This window comes from Lontra canadensis, unplaced genomic scaffold (assembly GCF_010015895.1).
Source record: "Lontra canadensis isolate GAN:19392208 unplaced genomic scaffold, GSC_riverotter_1.0 scaffold84, whole genome shotgun sequence".
In the NCBI taxonomy this organism is placed as follows: domain Eukaryota; kingdom Metazoa; phylum Chordata; class Mammalia; order Carnivora; family Mustelidae; genus Lontra; species Lontra canadensis.
In genome coordinates, this window is record NW_022631078.1 from 4,985,381 (window position 1) to 5,005,113 (window position 19,733).

Sequence of the window (19,733 nt, forward strand, 5' to 3'; positions counted from 1 at the left end):
AGGTCATGATCTCAGGGTCCTGGGATCGAGCCCGCATTAGGCTCTGTGCTCAGCGGGGAGCCTGCTTCCCCCCCCCCCCGCCTGCCTCTCTGCCTACTCGTGATCTCTCTCTGTCAAATAAATAAATAAAATCTTTAAAAAAAAGGGGGGGGATGTGGGTAGTGGCTTCTCTCCCTTTTGCCGCTGTGGCCAAGTCTGAAACTAGCTCCCCGAGACACGGAACCCCTCACCTGGCTCCTGACAAGGTCACCAGAGCTCCCTTAACAGCCAAAAGCCCGGGGCTGGAGTCACTGGCTATACGTATACACGCAGCTGGGCCCGCAGAACTTTCTCCGCTGAAGGTTATTTGTTATTAATCCCCGGGGCACATAAACAGCTGGCCCGAGGCAAGCGCTCTCCCGTGCCCTCCCTCTCACTTCAGAAGAATTGTATGTTTTTTGCAGCAGGGAACGTGCGGCCACAAAGCCCACGTCTCTGATTACGTGGCACCTGAAATGAGACCCTTTCCGCTAACCAGCGGGAAGACTTGCACGGCTCCCGGCTGAAGCGGGAGATCTGTGCTTCTCCTCTCGTGGCCGTTCGCACAGAGCTTGGGAGCCGGCAGCACTGAGAGAGAGAGAGAGAGAACGCGCCACAGGCCACTGGGGACTCGATCCCGCAGATCAGACAAAAACACCAAACGCCCTGCACGGAAAAGGGTTATGTGCATGACAGGGATGGAGATAAACGCCGGCCTCAGTGTCTGCCCAAATGTCTCCTCTCTGCACCTGGTGACAAATGTGCCCCCCCACCCAGGAGACGCTTCACGGTCCCTGGGGCCTCTTCCTCCACGTTCACACATTTAATTCTTAAAACGATCCCAGCACAGGTAAGACAGGTGTCACCATCAATCCCCTTGTTCAGAGAACGGGACCAGCTCCAGGTGACCGAGCTAAGAGGGGACAGTGACCTGGGTCTCATGCCTGCCCACCAGTCTGTGGTGCCCAGAGTCTTCCCGGGTGTGGAAGGTCACAGCAGGGATGGGGTTGTTGAGATTCCTGTTCCAGTAACGGTTTAAGAAGACAGAAAAGACTAGTATAATCTATGCCACAGATCCGGGACCGTGAACCCCCAGGGCAGGAGTGGGGGCAAATCTGGCCTCAGGTCTGTTTTAGTAAATAAAGCTTTATTGCGACAACCACACCCATCAGGGCCATTTTCTGCGGCTCTAACGAGCAGAGTCAAGGAGTCGCCGCTGGGACTGGAGAACCTCCCATCTAAGTACAAGTCTGCAGACCCTGCTGTGGGTGGTGACCAAGCCGTGGACGGAGGGATGTGGGTGAGCCCAGCGCCCCAGGCCCTGCCCGCCCACCATACCCAGGCAGCTGCAGGGCTCGCTCGCAGTGGGTGCAGGGGCCCATCCCCACCAGAGGCGAGCCCAGGCCCAGGCCAAGGCCCGCACTGGCCGCACAAAATCCGCGCACTCAGCTGCAGGCGGCTGAGCCCAGGGCCCCCGACAGAAGGAGCACCGGCCCCCCCCCCCCCCCCCCCACCTTCCAGAGGAATGAGACCTCAGTTCGAGCGAGCGGGACTCCCGCCCAAATCTCCAGGACTCCTGCGGGCTCCAAAGCTGCTCGCCACAGTGGGCTCAGAAGTCGTGCTGAGCACTAGATCACTCCAACACCGAGGAACATAAAAACCCACGAGTGGGGCCCCCGCAGCAGGGGGGAAGCTCCCTTTACTGCCGGAGAAATCTAAGGGAGCTCAGACCGCCGTCCACACTGTGCGCGGCCCCCGCTCACGTTCCGATTGGTGGATACTCGTCTACGCGCCGGCTTCGAGGTGTGGAACAACACCTGAACCAAATCAGACCGGAGCTCGCCCCGAGGGGTGGACCCACGGTTCTCGCCGGGTGCCTGAAATGAGCAGAGCGGGAAGGGACAGAGCTCCGGTCCTGGCTGACTGCCTTTCCCACTCGCGGCCGGGGTCATCCATTTGATGGCCACGCACACGGTGCTCACCGAGGTTGGCGGGGGCTTCAGGGAGGAGGCCCCTGGACAGGAGACCTGGGGGGACGCGGAGGGAGGAGGCAAGGTTCTTCACCCCCCACCCCTGCCATGCCGGAACCCAGGGAGAGATCCCTGCAGGGCAGGGTCACAACAGGGCCCAAGCCCCGCACCAGGCGCTCTGAGGCCACCACTGTCTTTTCTAGGCTTGTTTACCCAAGCCGACCCTTTCTGCTTGAAACCGGGCAAGCTGGATCTGTCCCCGACCACCTAGATGAGCCGGCTCAGAGCCAAGACCCTCCCTCCACACAGAAGACGTGAAGAGGATGCCATGTGACCTCACCTCATTCACAGGCAAGGCCCCGGGCCCCGGCCTTCTTTGGGGTCATGATCGTTGTTCTTGTGGGGCTTTGGGCCATGGCTGCTAACCCGCATCTCTGGGGTCCGGAGGGACCCAAGCGCCCACTGGGAGACAGATGTCCACGAGCAGGGCCACACTCTGCCCCCAACAGTGGCCCCCAGTCCCGAATGCCCCCTCCCCCAAAATGACAGCTTGGCTTCCCTCCTGTCTGGCTGGAGAGCCGCCTCTACTCTGCCAGGCCTCCTCTCCTAAAACAGACACCTTGAAAGAGGGGGCCGGGCCAAGGAGCAGGCCTTCCTGTGGCCGCGACGGGCCCTGGCGCGATCCTTGACCTCACGGGACCATGCCACCTCCGCCACTGGAGGACAAGGCCAGGGAGGGGCCTGAGCCAGCTCTGAGCAGCCCACTACCTTACCTCACCCACTCCCGCCCACTCGCCCTGCATTTCAGTCCCACGGGCCGTACTGGTGTCCTGCTGCTGCTGTAACTGAGGGCCACAGGCTGGGGGCTTAAACCCAGGAGCGCATGCTCACCAGCTGGAGGCTGGACGCCCAGGATCAACGTGCGCCCTGGTTTCCCCCGAGGCCCCGCGGCTGGGCTTGCAGACAGCCTCGCTCTCCCCTGTCCTCACAGCGTCGTCACCCTCTTGATGTGCCTACGTCCTGATTTCCCCTTTTTTATAAGGACACTGCTCACAGTGGATCGGCCCCCCCCCACAAGACCCTCTACCCAGAAAAGGTCTCACTCGGAGCTACTGGGGGTTGGGACTGCAGTGCATGAATGTGGGGGGGACGTGACTCCCTCCTGACCTGTGAGCCGTGCCCTCTGCCTGTCCCCACCCTGCGGGCTAAATCCAGCTCGTCCTCCAGCGGGAGGTTAAGAGCCCCCTCCGCAGGGGAGCCCTCCCTGATCCCAGGCCCCAGCCGGCCGGCCCCACCATCTGCTCAAGGTCCCTCCTCCAAGGGCAGGACTGGAGGGTCTGCTCTGCTCCCACCGGCTCCGCAGAAAGGCACGTGTGTTCCCGGGCACAGTCCAGGGGGTACCCAAAGGCCTGCCCAGCAAACATTTGCTGAAGGAACAGGGGAGTGAGGGATACACGAATGAATGAATGACTCGCCGGCCCCATTTCCACAGCATTCCTTAGAGGAGGCAGCTGGAGGAGCCACAGGTCTCAAGGCTACTCCCCCAAACGTCGTTAAACCCGAGTCCTGGGGTGGCCTGGAGGGTCCCCGAATACTTCCTTGGGCTTCCACATCCGAGGTGTTGTCTGGAGTGAAACCTCCCGAGTCTTTCAGGGAGGCGGGGCGGGCCTCCTCGTACCCATTTTATAGACAACGAAACAGAGTCTGAGGGTGACAGTGACCTGCCCAGGGTGACTAGGCAGAGTACAGCCCGGTGGCTGGGGGCTCAGGCTTCCCGTGGCTCCCAGCTCTCCACGTCCACGCCACTGGGCCCAGGGCGGAGCACTCTCCTCTCTGTCCTCGAGATTCCTCCTCTGTGAAATGGGTCACAACAGCGTGCAGGGCACCCAGGCCCGAGGGCAGTGTGGCTCCGAGGAAGCACTCGCTTGTGCCTGCGGCAGAAAAGGAAGATAAGCCTCTGGGGCCCCCCGGGCCTCCCTCCCGCTGTGCTCTGAGCTCAGCCTTTCCGTGCAAGTGCAAGGCCTCGATTAATTCTCGGAACCATCAGAGATCAAGCTGCTGTTCCCACCCTCACTGATAAGAGCCCTAAGGCTTGGGTCAGCTGACTCAAGCCTCCGTCTCCAAACACCGCCACCTCAACACCCCCTCCACGCCGCCCACAAGGACCTGGTGAGGACCCCCAAGATCTCACCCAGGATTCTGCAGCACCTTCTTTGGTGGTTAGCTCACCGCTGCGGCTGACACCGCCAGAGCAGTGAGCGCCCCTCAGCAGCTCCCTCAATCAGGGGACCCAGGGGGTGCTGCACAAGGAGATAACTTGTAATCAAGACAGCCTGCTTTGTGGTGTAATGACTGTCAACTGCACGGTCCCGGGCACCCGGCCCTGGCCTCTATCAGGCTTTGCCAGGTGGACACTTGAGAATCGGCTGGCTTCGTCCCCCTTCTGCGGCCAGGAGCTCATCCCGAGTGGCACCCAGTCCCCTCCAGTCCCCTCCCCCCCCCACCAGCAGGGGCGCGACCTCCCCTCCAGTTGAAAGCAATGCACGGTGGCAGGAACCAGCAAGTGGGCGACTGACGGAGGCTCCGCCAGCCAGGAACCGGGGCGGCTGGGCTGCCCGCTCGATGAACTCCAGGCACAGTCAACTTCCATGTACGAGAGTGTCCAAAGGGATAAACTACCCAGGAATAAAATCTAACCGAGGGAAAAAGCTCCAATGGCAAGAGCGACTCCCTACCTGGGAAGCTGAAGGATAATGAACCACAAGGAACAAATGAGACTTTGCGAAACCAGGCTGGAGCCTGTGACACCAAACCCAGCTGTCACGGTCCCCAAACCCCTCGGGCCCAGTAACACCCACCGCCTCATTCCCTCCTTGCAGCTCTCAGAGCGACATATTGAAACCATCATCTGGACCCAGTGGGTCGTAAAATCAGCTGAGTGTGACCAGCACATTTCTCTAATGAAAGGAAACGGAATCGAATAGAAAAGGTCAATGTGTTCACTTATGGAAAACTACGATTTCATGGATATGAATAAATGTAGGTTTGAACTGGCGTTTCGGGACAAAATGCGTTTCTTACCACGGGTCAAAGTCAAATTAAAGTTTAACAGACACTATCTCAGCTTACAGCTTCTTGACCATGTGCTGATCCCAAAGAACCTCGTCAAATTCTCCCTCCTAAGCACACAAGGTCAGGCAAGACTGTGCGCGCCATGGCTGTGGGGTCCCTGTTCTCACCATACCTACCCCAAAGCATCGTACTGGTGACAGGATGAGACCCGCTGAGCAAACATCAGGGACAGTGGCCACCAGGGAAGAGACGGGGACAGGACAATGAGGAGGAAGGCTCAACCAGCCCACGTCTGTCCAAATCACCCATCCTCACCCAGATTAAGGACCCCACCTTGGGGGGCACCTGGGTGGCTCAGTGGGTTAAGCCTCTGCCTTCAGCTCAGGTCATGATCCCAGGGTCCTGGGATCGAGCCCTGCATCGGGCTCTCTGCTCAGTGGGGAGCCTGCTTCCTCCTCTCTCTCTCTGCCTGCCTCTCTGCCTACTTGTGATCTCTATGTCAAATAAATAAATAAAATCTTAAAAAAAAAAAAAAAAAGGACCCCACCTAGGAAATACGCAAGAGCACTGACGCAAGGTGGGGAGAACCTGACAAGCTCGGGCTCTGCTCCCAGCGCAGCACTGTTTTCCCGAACTGCTGGATGGACACAGAACTCACACGCCATGGAATCCGCCCTCGACAAGTGTGCGACTCCGTGAGTGTCAGGATATCCACCGGCGGTGAAGCCATCACCAGGAACATCGTCACTACCCCAGAGAGAAACCCTGCACTAGCAGACCTGTCATTAGCAGACACGCCCCGTCCCCCCGCCCCCCCGAAAGCCCACTGCAAACACTAATTACTACTTTCCTCTGTGGATTTGCCTATTCTGCACACTTCCTAACTGTGGATTCACACAACACGTGGCCCTTTGTGTCCTGTCGTTAAGGCCCGTCCCTGTTGCGGCTACTATCAGTGCCTTATTCCTTTTTACTGCCGAATAGTATTCCACTGTACAGACACGCCGCATTGTGTCTACGTGTTCATCTGCTGAAGGGCATTTGGGTTGTTCCTGCTCCCTGGCGATTCTGAATCACAAGCCGAATGTCAACAGAACCCTTCCACAAACGTACGTCTCCTTCAGGGACAACACTCCTACCCTGGATCAGATATAAGCCAGCTAAGTGTGTACCGAAAAGATAAATTCTTTTTTTTTTCTTTTTCTTTTTCCAAGGGATCTGCTAAGCAAGAAAATTAGGAGCAGCCTAAAAGCAAGGCTCTAAGAGAGAAAAACTAAATAATTGTAAAAATGTGCAATGAGGCCCCAGCAAAAAATAAAATAAAAGCAAAGCCCAGCTGCACACAATAAGATTGAAATTCTGCGTGCTGCTCCAACAAAATTTCAAATCATTAAAATCTCATTATACTAATAATATGTTTTCTAGTTAGACTTAACTAAAACACTCTTCCCTAACAAAGTGCAGACATTCTCAGAAGCAGCAGCAGAGCTCGATGCTGGAAGATGACAGCTCCCGGGGCACCATGTCTTCAGTGCGGCTGCAAATGCCTGCGGGCTACACCCGAGCAGGGGACAGGCAGAAATTACAACTGCCGTAAGCGACGAGCTTCCAGGTCCCGAGCTCTCAGCCCCACACCTAAGTTCCTGTCTCCTCTCAGTATCCTGCCCATTTACCATCAGCAAGTCCCCTGGTCTTTCCCTGCACGTCTGCTGTATGTGATGGGCAACATGGCGAGCTGGGGAGTGGCGGTGGGGGTCATAAGGACAGCTAACACAATGGAGGGCTTGCTTCCTGTGCTTGGCCCAGGCAATTCCCCTAATACTGTATTATCGGGATTTTCAAACTAATGGGGCGCGTGGGTGTCTCAGTTAGTTAAGCATCTGCCTTCCGCTCAGGTCATAATCCCGGGGTCCAGGGATCGAGCCCCATGGCGGGCTCCCTGATCAGTGGGGATCCTGCTTCCCCCCTCTCCCTCTGCCCCTCCCTCATGCTCATGCTCTCCCTTGTTCTTGCTCTTGCTTGCTCTCTCTCAAATAAATAAATCTTAAATATATATATATATATATACACATACATATATATGTGTATATATATGTGTATATATATATGTGTATATATATATACACATATATATATATATATACACATATTTCCAAGCACATAGAAACACGTAAAGAACTTGACACTGACATCTGTCTACCCTCCTGCCTTAGCGTGGAGTCCACACTAACACTTTCCTGTAACTGTTTCATTATGTATCCACGCATCCCGTTATCTACCTGGCAATCCATCTGTATTCCTCTCCACCCGCTGCCCTAACAAGTTACCACAAATGTGGTGCCTTGAAACAACACAAATGTAGTATCTTATAGTTATGGGGGGCCAAAATGGCCAGAATCAAGGCATCGGCAGGGCTACATTCTTTCTGGAAGCGGTAAGGAGAATGTGTTTGCTTTCCAGCTTCTAGAGGTGCCCACAGCCCTTGGCTTCCGGCCCCACATCACTCCACTGACACATCTCTTCCCCTTACACTGACTCTCCTCCCTCTTATAAGGATCTTGTGTCTACCTGGACACTCTAGGATAATGTCCCCATCTCAAATTCCTTAATCACATATGCAAAGTCCCTCTGACTGTGGAAGGAGATGGAGTCACAGGTTCTAGGTACCCGGATGTGGACATCTTTGGGGGCCATTAATCGACCTACCGCACTGTCTTATCTTATATACATTTCAAAGTGAGGTGCAGACAGGGATAAGCACACGTATCACTAACTGGAGTTCAGTCTTTATTTACAGTTCTGATTTTCTTTTGAGTTAAAGTTTGCATACAATGAAACACTTTTTAAAAAAGATTTTTTATTTATTTGTCAGAGAAAGGAAAAGAGAGCACAAGCAGGGGGAGCGGCAGGCAGAGGGAGATGCAGGCTCACGCTGAGCAGGGAGCCCGATGTGGGACTCGATCCCAGGACCCCGGGATCATGAGCTGAGCCGAAGGCAGACACTTAACTGACTGAGCCACCCAGGTGTTTCAAAACACACACTCTTAAGTGCACGTGCCTGTGTATCTCAAACTCCCATCAGGATGGAGGGCATCCCTAGTCAAGCCCCATCCCCATCACAGAGACAACCATCACTTAGTTTTATCCACTGGAGAACTTCGCAGAAATGGCACCACACGGTGCCCTCGGTGGGGTCCAGTTCTTTCCCAGGCCCAGCGGTTTTGCAGGTCGCTGTGTTGCTGTGATCACTTCGTACCGTACTTTGTCCCTTCCTATTGGCTCACAGTCTCCTGCCGCAGGAACAACCCCCTGTCCATGCCTCCATGCTCCTACTGATGGACAGCCGAGGTCCTTCCAGCCTTTAGCTGTTATGAATAAAGCTGCTATGAAGCTTCTCGTGCAAGCCTTCTCACGGACACAGCCTTCCATTTCTTGAGTCCGTATCTCAGATTGGAACTGCTGAGTCACGGGTGGCGGCGGGGGTGGGGGGGTAGGGGATGGTGCATGTTTAGTTTCTAAAGAAACGACCCAACTGACTTTCTAAGTTTGCATCCCCGTTCCAGCCCCAGAACGACAGAGCTCCAGGGGCCGCACATCCCCACGAAGGCAAGGGTGACCATGTCAGCTGTCCCAGTGGGTGTGGGGTGTATCCGGTTCTCCTCTCTGTGGTTCATTTCCTGGATAACTAAAGATGCCTTTCTAGAGGCATACTGGCCATCCGTACATCTCTGGTGGAACGTCTGTCCAGAACTTTCATCTGTTCTTTTATTGGGTTTTGTCTTTTTTTAATCCCCAAGCTGTGAGAGTTCTTTACAAATCGTGGACGCCAGTCCTTTCTCAGACATGTGTTTCAGGGATTGTGAGAACTGCGAGTTACAATAAGAAACATGTATGTTTGGTTCCCATCCCAGTTCCTGGCCCAGAGTTCCTAAAACACTAGCAATTTGCTAAGCGATGAGAGAGACAGTCACCTCAGGAAAGGGCTGGTTGCCAGGGGAACCAACTCTGGGTTTAGAGAGTTGGAACTCTTCAACCCTTCCCACCCCTACCCCTACCCCTCCCCACACTGCCCCCTCTGCCTCTCTTCCGTGAGGCTGCTCCTGAGTGCGCCCTGCCATGGGAGCTGGCGAGATGACGAGCGAAAGGCTTCCCCGACCTCTGTGAATCACGCTAGCAAATTAATTCATGGACCCCAAGGAAAGGGTCACGGGAGCCTCTGACTTGTAACCGGTGGTCAGCAGCACGGGTGAGGACCCGGACTTTCAACTTGCGTCTGAAGGGTGGCGGCCAGTCCTGTAGGGCTGGGCCCCTAACCCGTGGGCCCAACGACACTGTCTCGCAGTGGACACTGTCAGAATGAAGCTGAATTATAGGCCACCCAGCTGGTAAGAACCCCCACATCGGGACTGATGTCAGAGCCACAGCTGGTGATCGGAGAACGGCTACCAGAATCCTTGAAGACTTTCCCACTCCACAGCATGACTGGGCCCAGTTTAAATTACATCACTGCGTTTAGTAACTCACATAACCCCCCAATAACCCTAGGGTTAAGTACTCTTTACAGAAGAGGAAACTGAGGCAGGGGGTAGGGAAGTACTTCCCCAAGGACAAAGCCGCAAGCACAGCAAGACTGGTTCAAACCCTGGAAGTCGGGCCCCCGAGATCCACGACCCTAACCGCCACGGAGACGGCTTCCTGCTTACTCAGCAAACACACAAAGACCACCTTCCATGGCCACAGATCATTTATCATCACTGGGCACTGAGACAACAACCCTGGCAGGTGCATGCAGGACGTGGCAATTCCCGGGGGACAGAGGGGGGTCCCCACCTGCTGGATCAACATAAAGCCGAAGGACAAAAGGGCTTGGGCACAGAGGGACAGCGTTTGTGAGGGCCCCAGCCAAGGCAGATGGGGAGGGCGGGGCTGGCCGATGGTGGGGCAGGAGATGAGTGAGCGAGGATCTGGACTGCAGCCTCCGGGGGTCTGTCTTCTGTCTGTAAAGGCCGACGAGTCCATGTAACACAGAATGGACCTCATCTGTCTTCTCGGGAGCGCCTTCCTGCCCCCATGGCCGAGCGCATCGCCAGTGGCAGAGAAGAAAGAGGCTTTACCGTGAACCAGCTGGGACGATTACAAACAGGTGACTCACCTCTCCGGTTGCAAGGCTGTGCACCCCCAAACCTGGCTGCTGGGGGGTTTTAATCTCCCCGGCCAGTGGTGCGACCTCTGCAAGGGTCCGCGCTTCTCTGCGCCCGTGTCTGCTCATCCGCAAAATGGGAACAAGCATGTAGCACCCACCTTCCTGCCTCGGGTGAGCCTGAGAGGAGGTCATGCACGCGGCGTGGGCGCCGTGTCTGGACTGTCAGAAGGGCCCCACGTGGCTTAGCCATGAGCTTGGCGGCTGGAGACAACATTCTGGCTTTTTTTTTTTTTCCTTTAAGTTTTTTGTACCTCACTTCTCTGATGATCTTCTGTCGATCCACTATCAAGTACGGACTCGTTCTCGCTTTGAAACACAGCATTAATTTTCAAAACAAGAAAAAAAAGAGATGGGTGAAGCTTTGGGGAAGGGTTCCCCTAAATTCTGCCTGTATGAACCATGAGCTACAAACACCACAGGCACGGGGTTCCTCTCTCCCCACTGATGTGAGGACGCTCTCTGTCCGCCTACACAGCAGTGCCTACCCGGTTCTGGCGGATGCTGCAGTGACCAGGGAAGCAGCGGACGCAGAGGGCGACCACGGTTCCACTGAGAACCCAGCAGCTGCTTCCGAGGTCTGGATTCATGGAGTTAGGGAACGTCTGCTCCCTCCTCCACTTCTCAATAACCGACTGAGAGAGCAAAGCCTAGATCCTTTGGAACTACAAGTCTTCAACTGAAAGTATGAATGTGCGTAACTTTTTTAACAACAGGCATAAACCATTCAGAGGACCTTAATCAGGGGAAACCAACATTCGTGATGGATTCCGGTTGCCCTAAGAAGTAAATGTTCAAAGACCCAAACCAAGAACATTTTGCAAAACGCCTGAGCTGAAATGAGTTCACATTCCACTACTCACACGAAAGCATAGAACTGCTTTGGGTTTGCCAACCGTTCCAAGGATCTGAGCTGGCGAGGAAACACCATCGGAGGCCGAGGTGGCCAAGACTCCCTCCTGCTGCTGAGCTGGCCTCCCTCCCCAGGGACACAGTGTCCAATTCAGACATACCGACTGCTCGGCAAACGCAAGGAACCTGCCGTTTCTCTGCAGCTCACACCTCACCAGCACAGGCATGGTGCCTCCTGGTCACGCTGGGCCAGAAGAAGGAGACCCCCAGCATCCCTCACATGCCTGTTTGTCTGTTTTTTTTTAAGATTTTATTTATTTATTTGACAGACAGAGATCACAAGTAGGCAAAGAGTCAGGCAGAGAGAGAGGAGGAAGCAGGCTCCCTGCTGAGCAGAAAGCCCAACATGGGACTCGATCCCAGGACCCTGAGATCATGACCTGAGCCAAAGGCAGAGGCATTAACCCACTGAGCCACCCAGGCGGCCCCAAATGCCTGTTTTTAAAGGACTTATGTAACTTTGTTACCAGCAGCCACCTAGCTGCTTCCTGGAACACAATGAGAAAGCAACAGCCAGGTCTGTTGAAACGGCGTCGTTCAGAATCAGCGTTCTTTCCCCGAGAAGCCCAGACGCAGCCTCAGGATCCTTCTTAACACAGTCATCGCAAACCCAGCTGAGTCTGCTCTCAAGGGAAAGCCGCCTTGCCACCCCTGCTCTGCCACTAGCCGAGCAGCTCTGGTGTCCGCGTCAACGGCCTCCTTGCCAACATCATCACTGCCTGAGCTCTCCCCCAGATCGCCAGTAGGGCTTCACTTCACCTCCTTCAGCACAGGTACCCTCGCACCACCTGAGGGCGAGCACCACGGGGCTCCATGCAAGGCCCATAGGGAAAGAGGCTCGGGGATGACGCAGCAGGACCCGACCAACAAGAAGGCGAGCCGACCGCCAGCTGGGCCCCCTGCCCAAAGCCTCCCCATGGAACACGCTGCCTTTCTGGGGAACAGCGAGGACACAGGACACACCAGCTCGGAAGCACGGAGCCACTTACCCACCTCCCCACTTCTCCACCTCACAAATGACCGAGAGAGGCACCCATGGAGCCTCAAAGGGGTTCCCGCAGCCCCAACTCTCATAGCAGGTAGAAAAATCAAGGATCCCCCCCGCTTCCCCGAACCCATCCCGCGACTCCCAGGGGCTGTGAGCCCGGCAGACGATGCTAGAACCTGCGGCTCTGTTAGGACAAGAAAGCAGCTCTCATCTGAGCACGTGTCACCAAGAAGAGTCTCAAGGATGCAAAAGCTCCCAGAAACTTCTAGAACGGAGTGCGTTCCATGGTACGCTCCCCCACAGCAATTAGTGCGGGGAAGGAGATTCACCACACCGCACTAACACGTTCGCAGTGGACGCCTCGGTTCACGAACTTGTCCTTCAGCCCCACGTACTGTAATAAATAGCAGATACGCTCACTAGGAAGTAAAGTGATTTTTGCATCTGAAACCTAAAAAGTGTAGAGCTGAGCCAAAGAGAAAACAGGCTTCCTTAGGGCACGTCTTTTATGTGATGGAACCGCCTACTTGGAAACCAGAGAATCGGTAGGTAACGTTTCCTGCCCTGTGCCGACAGCAGGCGGAAATCAATCGCACAAAGCACTTGAAACTGCTCACAGCACGCGCTTACCCACTTACATCTTATAAACATCCCTTAATTATTCTGACGACCGGACAGGGAGAGGGCTGGTAAGCTAACTTCGGGACATGCGATAAATATTCATTCCGGGGAGCAGAGACCGGAATTCAAAGCAGAGCTCGGCTAATGAGCGTGGGTTGCCAGGGCGACCCGACTCCTCCCTCCTCCTTGGGGACCACACAGGGACAGCCAAGATGCTAAGAGAACCGCACAGAGTTAGCTGCTCTTAAAGAGGCCGTCTCAGGACAGAAAGGTAAGGGACATCAGAGTCACGGCTCTGGGCCCGGAATCAGTTTCCCTTTCTTACCAATGCAAAGATGCCAAGGGACTCTGGTGGGCCACCAAGAACGAAAGCCCAGTTTGGTACAAATGATGCGCCCATGTGTGTTTCTCTTGTAAATGTCCCCCCTCCCCACCGCCACCAAACATCCACAGAACAAAGAGGGAGCAGGCTGGATTTGAAGATTGCCATCAGGGTAATAATCAAAGGAAACTTCACAAAGCTCCCCTGAACACCACTTCCTCTCCGCCAGACAGAGTTTGAAAAGCAGAACCGTGGTTTCCAATGATTTCCACCCCACCACCCCCAAGGAATACGCTGCAATCCAGGAGGTGAGCAGAGACCGTGCATTTCCTGCCCCACGGCGAGCTGTCGTGTCCCCCCACCCCCACCCCCGGGGTCAGAAGCAGCTCCAAGAAGAGGCATTTGGGTCTCCGGAAAGGGACCGCTTCCCTGCTTCTCTCCTCCGCGACAGGCTCTGCAGAGAATCTCACGGGCCCGACGGATCCAAACAGGACCTACACGGGCTTTTCTTACAACAGACCGTTCCAGAACTCACCACGTACGTGGCTCTGGTCCTCACCTACTCACATCCCTCCACAGGCTCACCAGCCACTCTTTGCCTTCTCACAGATGAAGAGGCCAACTGACCTTAAACATGACCTGCACTCGATGTTCCAAGGGTCCCAGCCAAGGCGATCACATGAGCGCCCGGAAATGGCAAAGAATTCCAAGAGCCCTACGTCCCTGCCCAGAGAGACCAAACTCCTTACAAATCCTTTTCCTGTGTGTTGCCACAAAGAAACGCACTATTCCGTTTTTATTTTTAAAGGTAAACCAGAGGGCTGTTGAGATCTGCTGTAAGAGCACGGAGAAGTCATGCCCCCGTTGGCACAATGTCCCGGACCGGCTGCAGACTACCACGGACGGACCCAGGTGCGTGGGCCGGGCACCACGGACAGCCTGCAAGGCGCAGGAGCTGGGGTCTGGGCAGAGAAGGCCGCCTCAGCTACTCTGTGTTCCTGCCACGTGTCTTCATTCTTAGAGGAGAGAGGCCACGCCACGGTGGCTCCCTCCGCATTGTCCCCAGGGGAGCCAAGGCACTGCCTGGGGGAAGCCCGCCCGCACCTGCCCGCCCCCCACCTTCCTCACGGTGGCTCGCTCCCGCCCACTGCGCCCACAGCACCCACTGCGGCCTCCAGACCTTCTAAAGGAACACCCATCGCGGCTGACCGCGACCCACACGCCACACCACAGCCCAGCCGCCACGAACTGCCCACCCTTCTCGAAAAGGGGCTAGTGGGGTCTCCTCCAGCGCCCCGGGAGGGAAGGCCCATACTTGACCCCCTCCTCTGGCTGATTCCCAGCCATCCTTTACATGCAACCAAGGACCCCCTCCTCTAGCTGGAACGCGGTCAGGTTGTGTCCCCCCCCAAGGTCACAGTCAGGTTGTGTTCCCCCACCAAGGTCACAGTCACCAGCTCTGAGGACGTCATTCCTCCCCAACACCAGCTCCCCACCTGCCAGGGGAGTGCACAGAGACTCCACCTGTGTCCTTAGACCCCAGTTCAGGGCAGCCCCTTCCTCTGCTATACTGGAAGGGAGGAGCAGCCTTCACCTTACCCTTTGGGGGGTTCTGGCCACATTTCCTCCGAGCTTTCACGGAAAATTCAAAACCTTGTATCTTCTAGGTAGCAGCTCTCACCCAGACTCCCCCGTCTAAGAATCTGCCCCCCTCAGGATTGAACCCGCTCACCAGGAGGCCGTGACCAGTGCCCAGGGCCGGGGGGCCCCATGGATTCTCCCCCTCCCTTCGAGGAACTGACCAGAGAGCCCCAGATGCTGAGCCCCAGGCCTGGGGTCCCAGAGAAGCTTCCCCACCCCACCCCACCCCCACCCCCCGAGGGCTCCTCGGTCTTCCCCTGGAGTTTTGGAGACCGCCCAAGGGAGCAGCCAGCTTGTCCACGCTGCCATTCTTATCGGCGATGTTAGGGGATACCCACAGCATTGGGGATACCCACAGCATTCCCGGCCAACATCCCCTGGGGGCAGGATCACCCCCAGCTGAGAACCACCGGTTTCAACCAGTGAAGTGGCTACTGGCTCTGGTTGTGTTCTCTCAAGTACAAAGTGAGGGGGAATGTCTCCCCTGCATAGACTTTGCCGTTAGTTAAGAGTGTCCATGGCGCAGGACTCAACCACAGAACATCTCCGTGCAGGCACTACACGGGTCCTGTGATTACGGAGCAGCGTTCAAGTGGGCTGCGCGGGGCTCCACGCAGCGTCCACACAGCAGATCGCTCTGTAAAAGTCACTGTGATCACAGGGGTTGACAGGGTGGTGCAGAGAATATTCTCTCCCACGCGTTATTGAAGAAAAGAAGCGTAATCATTTCATGCCACAGGGCAAGGTCATGGCCTCCCGGTGATCCCGTGAGCGCAGATCCCCGAGAAGGGCCCCACGAACACTGTGCTCATTGATCGATGCTTCTGCATCCAACGCTTGGAAGACGAGCCGGGAGAGAAGCAGAGGACCAGCACAGACCGGGAGCAAGGCCCTGCAGAAGGCTCGTCGCGGAAAGGATCTGCAGCTAAGTGACACGGAACTTGTAAAATCCAACACTTAAGACACCAAACAACTTTGATTTAAAAACGAACAGACAGCACCTCACCAAAGGGGACATACAGACGGCACACACGCACACGAAGTGATGCTGGAGGTCTGTAAGTCATCAGGGAACGGGAGCCTAAGTCTGCTTGAGAAAAGGACATTTACAGGGGTGCCTGGGGGGTTCAGCTGGTTAAGCGTCTGCCTTCGGCTCAGGTCATGATCCTGGGATCCTGGGATCAAGTCCCGCATCAGGCTCCCTGCTCAGCCAGAATCTGCTTCTCCCTCTAGCTCTCACCCTGCTCTTGATCTCTCTCTCTCAAATAAATACATAAATCTAAAAAAAAAAAAAAAAAAAAGGACATTTACAGAAACAAATAAAAAATCAGTCAGAGAACAGGAACTTCTTAAACGTTTCCTTCCTCAGAGCAAAGGAGGGACAGAGCCTCCAGGTTGGGCTCTGGTCGCTGGTCTGGGATGAGGGCAGGTCCTCAGTGCAGAGGACGGGGAGGCCCCCCCACAGGGCCCCTCCCATCCAGGGCCAGCCTGGCCCGGTAGCTGGTTGCACCCCTCTGGGGAGACTTGACAGGGCAGCTGCAGCGCCTGGGGTGCCCCTGGCCCCACCTCCGGGCCCGCTGGATCTCTGGGGCCTTCCATCCGAGGTCACGAGGGGGACCTGGCGAGGGGAGTCTGTCCAAACCAGCTTTTAGTAAGTTGCTCCGCGAAGTCCCCAGGCTTTCTGGGGGAGCCGTGGGCTTGTTAAGCGCTCTTCCCACCCTTTTCCGACATCCGCAGTTAGTCACGGTTCTGTTTTCTGAACAGGCCACCACGTGACCCGACGTGGTTCCCTCCCGGAGCCCGTCAGCCTGAATCACGCCACGAATTCAGCCACGCGCGCTTCCTGCGTTGGTTCCTCCAAACCCCAGGGCAACGCATTTCCTAAAACGATCTCGCCTGAAGATGACAGGACGTTCACCCCACGTGTCCCTCCGAGCCTTGTCACAACCACGAGTTCTGCCGATCCGGGTGGAGTCCAAGCCCCGCAGGCTCCCCGAATCGCTGACCTCCCTGAATCTTCACACCCTCCCTTACAGGGGCCTCACCACCGCCCAGGCTCCCCAACTCACTGTCAACTTTCTAACAAAAAGGAAAACGAAACCCCACGGCACCTGACAGCACCCAGCGACCTCTGAGCACCCACCCTCTTCCTGGTGGTTCCGGGGTAGGCAAATGCGTATCAGCCCATGGGGGCAGGGCCCCGCCCCGCCTCACAGACCATGCCAAGAGCACAGAGCTCAGGAGGGCAGGCAGCCAAGGCAGAAGGGCTGCTGGAGGGCTGACAACTCTCCATTATTAGGACCTCATCAGCCAGCCTCTGCCTCTCTGCTGCCCACTTCCCAGAAGACCAGCGGGAAGCCCTTCCCAGCCCAGCCTCAAAACCCCCACCCCACTCCTGCATCTGAGCCCACTTAGGGGTTTTCGGCCTTCTGTTTATATGGGGGAACCCCAAGTAGGCCAGGCACCCGAACTTTGAGAACCGAGGCATGGGGAGCCGGCTAACTCACACACAAAAGCAACAGCACTACTGCAAGCATCTTGGCCCTTCTGCTGTCTTCACGTCCCCGCAGTTCTTCCCAGGATGCTCTGGTACCGGGATTCCCGGTGCACCAGTCAGACCAGACTGGCCCACTACGCACTAGACACACACGAGCTCCTAGATGCAAAGACAAGAAGATTTCCCTTTGGGCCCAGCCCATTATTCAGGCACGTGTTTTTCGTATTCCAAGCGCGCAAACGGCACCCATAAAAAGCCGTGACAGTCCAGAACATTCCGCTGCCTTGCTAGTCAGTGACAGATTTCTTTCACGGGTTCCTTCTGATCCCAACCCAAGAGTGACCTGCTCTGGGCCCTTCTCAACCAGTCTATGCTTTCGCACGTTCCTCAGAGCGCTTGGTATCCTCGTGCTCTGGTCCGTGGGCTCGTCCCAGCCGACGCCCCGTTCCCTGAAGGCAGGAGCCTGGCCTGCATCCCTTCTCCCCAGGCCGAACAAACTGGGACAGGGAAGCGGCGTTTCTGTCTGTAATTGTTCCAAGTCCCCAAGGGGACCTGAAATGACTTGTAGTGAGGGAGACATCGCAACAGCTGACGACACACATCACCGAGGTGGCAGGAATGACACAGAAGAGTGACTGTCATTTACCATTTGATAGGAAACAAATAGAAGCCAGTTTGGGCCCTTAAATCGTAACATAAGGCTTGCGAGAGAGGAATGGCCAATTTGTTCTGGGATGTCTGGAAGCCCCAAAAGGTTGACAAGGCCCTACCCACAGGGAACCGAATCAAGTCATTTGGTAAAAGCTTCCCTGATGGGAGATGCCAGGGTACACACCTCCCCCCATAAAAATCCCCGAGGGCAATGCATGGGGGTATGCACTTCCCCCCGCGTCCCTAGGAACTCGCAGGTCCCTTGGAGAGATGAATGGAGATCGTGTGTCCCCGCGGGTATGCATCCTTGGGGTTCACTCAACCTGGAGCTACCAGGAGTCTTTCTGGGGCGTGTTAGCCTCCGTGGTTTCAGGAAACCAGTCCACACATCCCTCTCCCTGCCCCTTCTTTCCCGGACACCGGCCTGAAGCCAGCCTTCTCCCCGACCTGCCTTATCTCGGCGGCCTCTTCCGCTCCTCCTTCCTCCCAAGCACGACTCACCCAGACCCATCCGGAATCTGCCCCAGGGGAGGAATCTCCCGGCTTGAACAAAGGGAAAATTCAGGAATGCGGTCCTCAAAGAGGCAGCCCAACAGCGGTGTATTTAAAACACACACACACGCAGACAGAAGTTCGGCCCTTGCAACTCTGAGAAAACTTTAAAACTGTAAAAGGAGGCAGGTAGTTTTTCAGAATGATTTTCCCAAGCACAAAAGTGGGAGGGGAGCTCTGCCGCCCTCGGTGGCGGCACCCCCACCCCCACCCCGGTCTGTGGCCTGCACTCGCTGCGCCCCTTTCCTTCCTCCCGGCTCCAGGGCGAGGGCCGCGTCCCCTGCAGGGGCTCCCGCCCCCAAAACACCAACCCGGCCCCTGGCCCGTGCCCAGCCAGCCCGAAGTGGCCAGCAAATGCTCAGCACGAGGAGGGTCACACGCAGGGCTGAGGGCAGTGGGCCCGCAGGCGGGGCTGCTCTCGAGCCGGGCTAAGCCAACGGCGACTCCGGCAGGCGGGAGCGCCGGGGAGGGGACGACCCGGGCTCTCGCTCCAAGTCCCCCTTCCGCACCAGCGGCCATCTGCAAACCGCCCGGGAGGGGGCGGCCGGGCCGCGAAGACTCCCCGCCAGTGTTTAAAGGTCTGGGCAGGAGGAAGGAGCGAGGGTCAAGGGCGCGCCCGAAGGTCACGGCGGCCCGAGCGCGCAAGCCGGGGAGTCACCCCAGCGAGGCCGGGCGGGGACGCATGGTCCCGGCAGAGCTCGGGGACGCGCGCGCGCGGGGCAAGGAGGGGGCGGGGACGCGGGGGCCGCTGGCGCGGGGCGGGGAGCCACCCCAACGGGGCGCGGGGACGCCTGCGCGCGGGGACGCGTGGCCCCGGCAGGGCTCGGGGACGCCTGCGCGGCTGCAGGCCGGCGGCCGCCGCACTCACCCTCCTTGGCCTTCTTCTTCCTCGCCAGCGTGCCGCCGAGCTTGCCCAGGAACGACTCGTCCTTCTTCATCCTGTGGGGCCGCGGGGTGGGCGAGCGCAGCGGCGCGGAGGACATGGGCGGCGCGGGGCACAGCGGCGGGCGCAGCGCGTGTGGGAGCCGCCCGGGTCGCCGCCGCCACCGCCGCCGCCCTCTCGGCCGCCCGGGGAGGGGCCCACGGGGCGCGGCCCCAGCGCCCGCCCCCGCCCCGCGCCCGCCCCCGGCCCTGGAGCCGCCCCAGCCGAGGTCCGCGTTGTCCGGCTCTGCCACTTCCAGCCCCCCGGGACCGCGCGTCCGCTCCCCCCCGAGAAGTGAAGGGGATCGGTCCCGAGGGCCGCGTGGGACCGTCTCCCTGGGCTCCCTGCGACCTTTCGTCCTACACGT

General features: G+C 57.1%; 1 protein-coding gene across 1 annotated transcript in view; it reads right to left on the minus strand.

Annotated features, from left to right (window-relative positions):
- Nucleotides 1-19,427, minus strand: part of PARVB (parvin beta) — an 89,853-nt gene extending 70,426 nt beyond the window's left edge. Inside the window, exon 1 of the mRNA XM_032882814.1 lies at nucleotides 19,313-19,427. Within this exon, the coding sequence (XP_032738705.1) occupies nucleotides 19,313-19,427 (115 nt within the window). The remainder of the gene's footprint in view (nucleotides 1-19,312) is intronic.
- Between the last annotated feature and the right edge of the window lie 306 nt (nucleotides 19,428-19,733).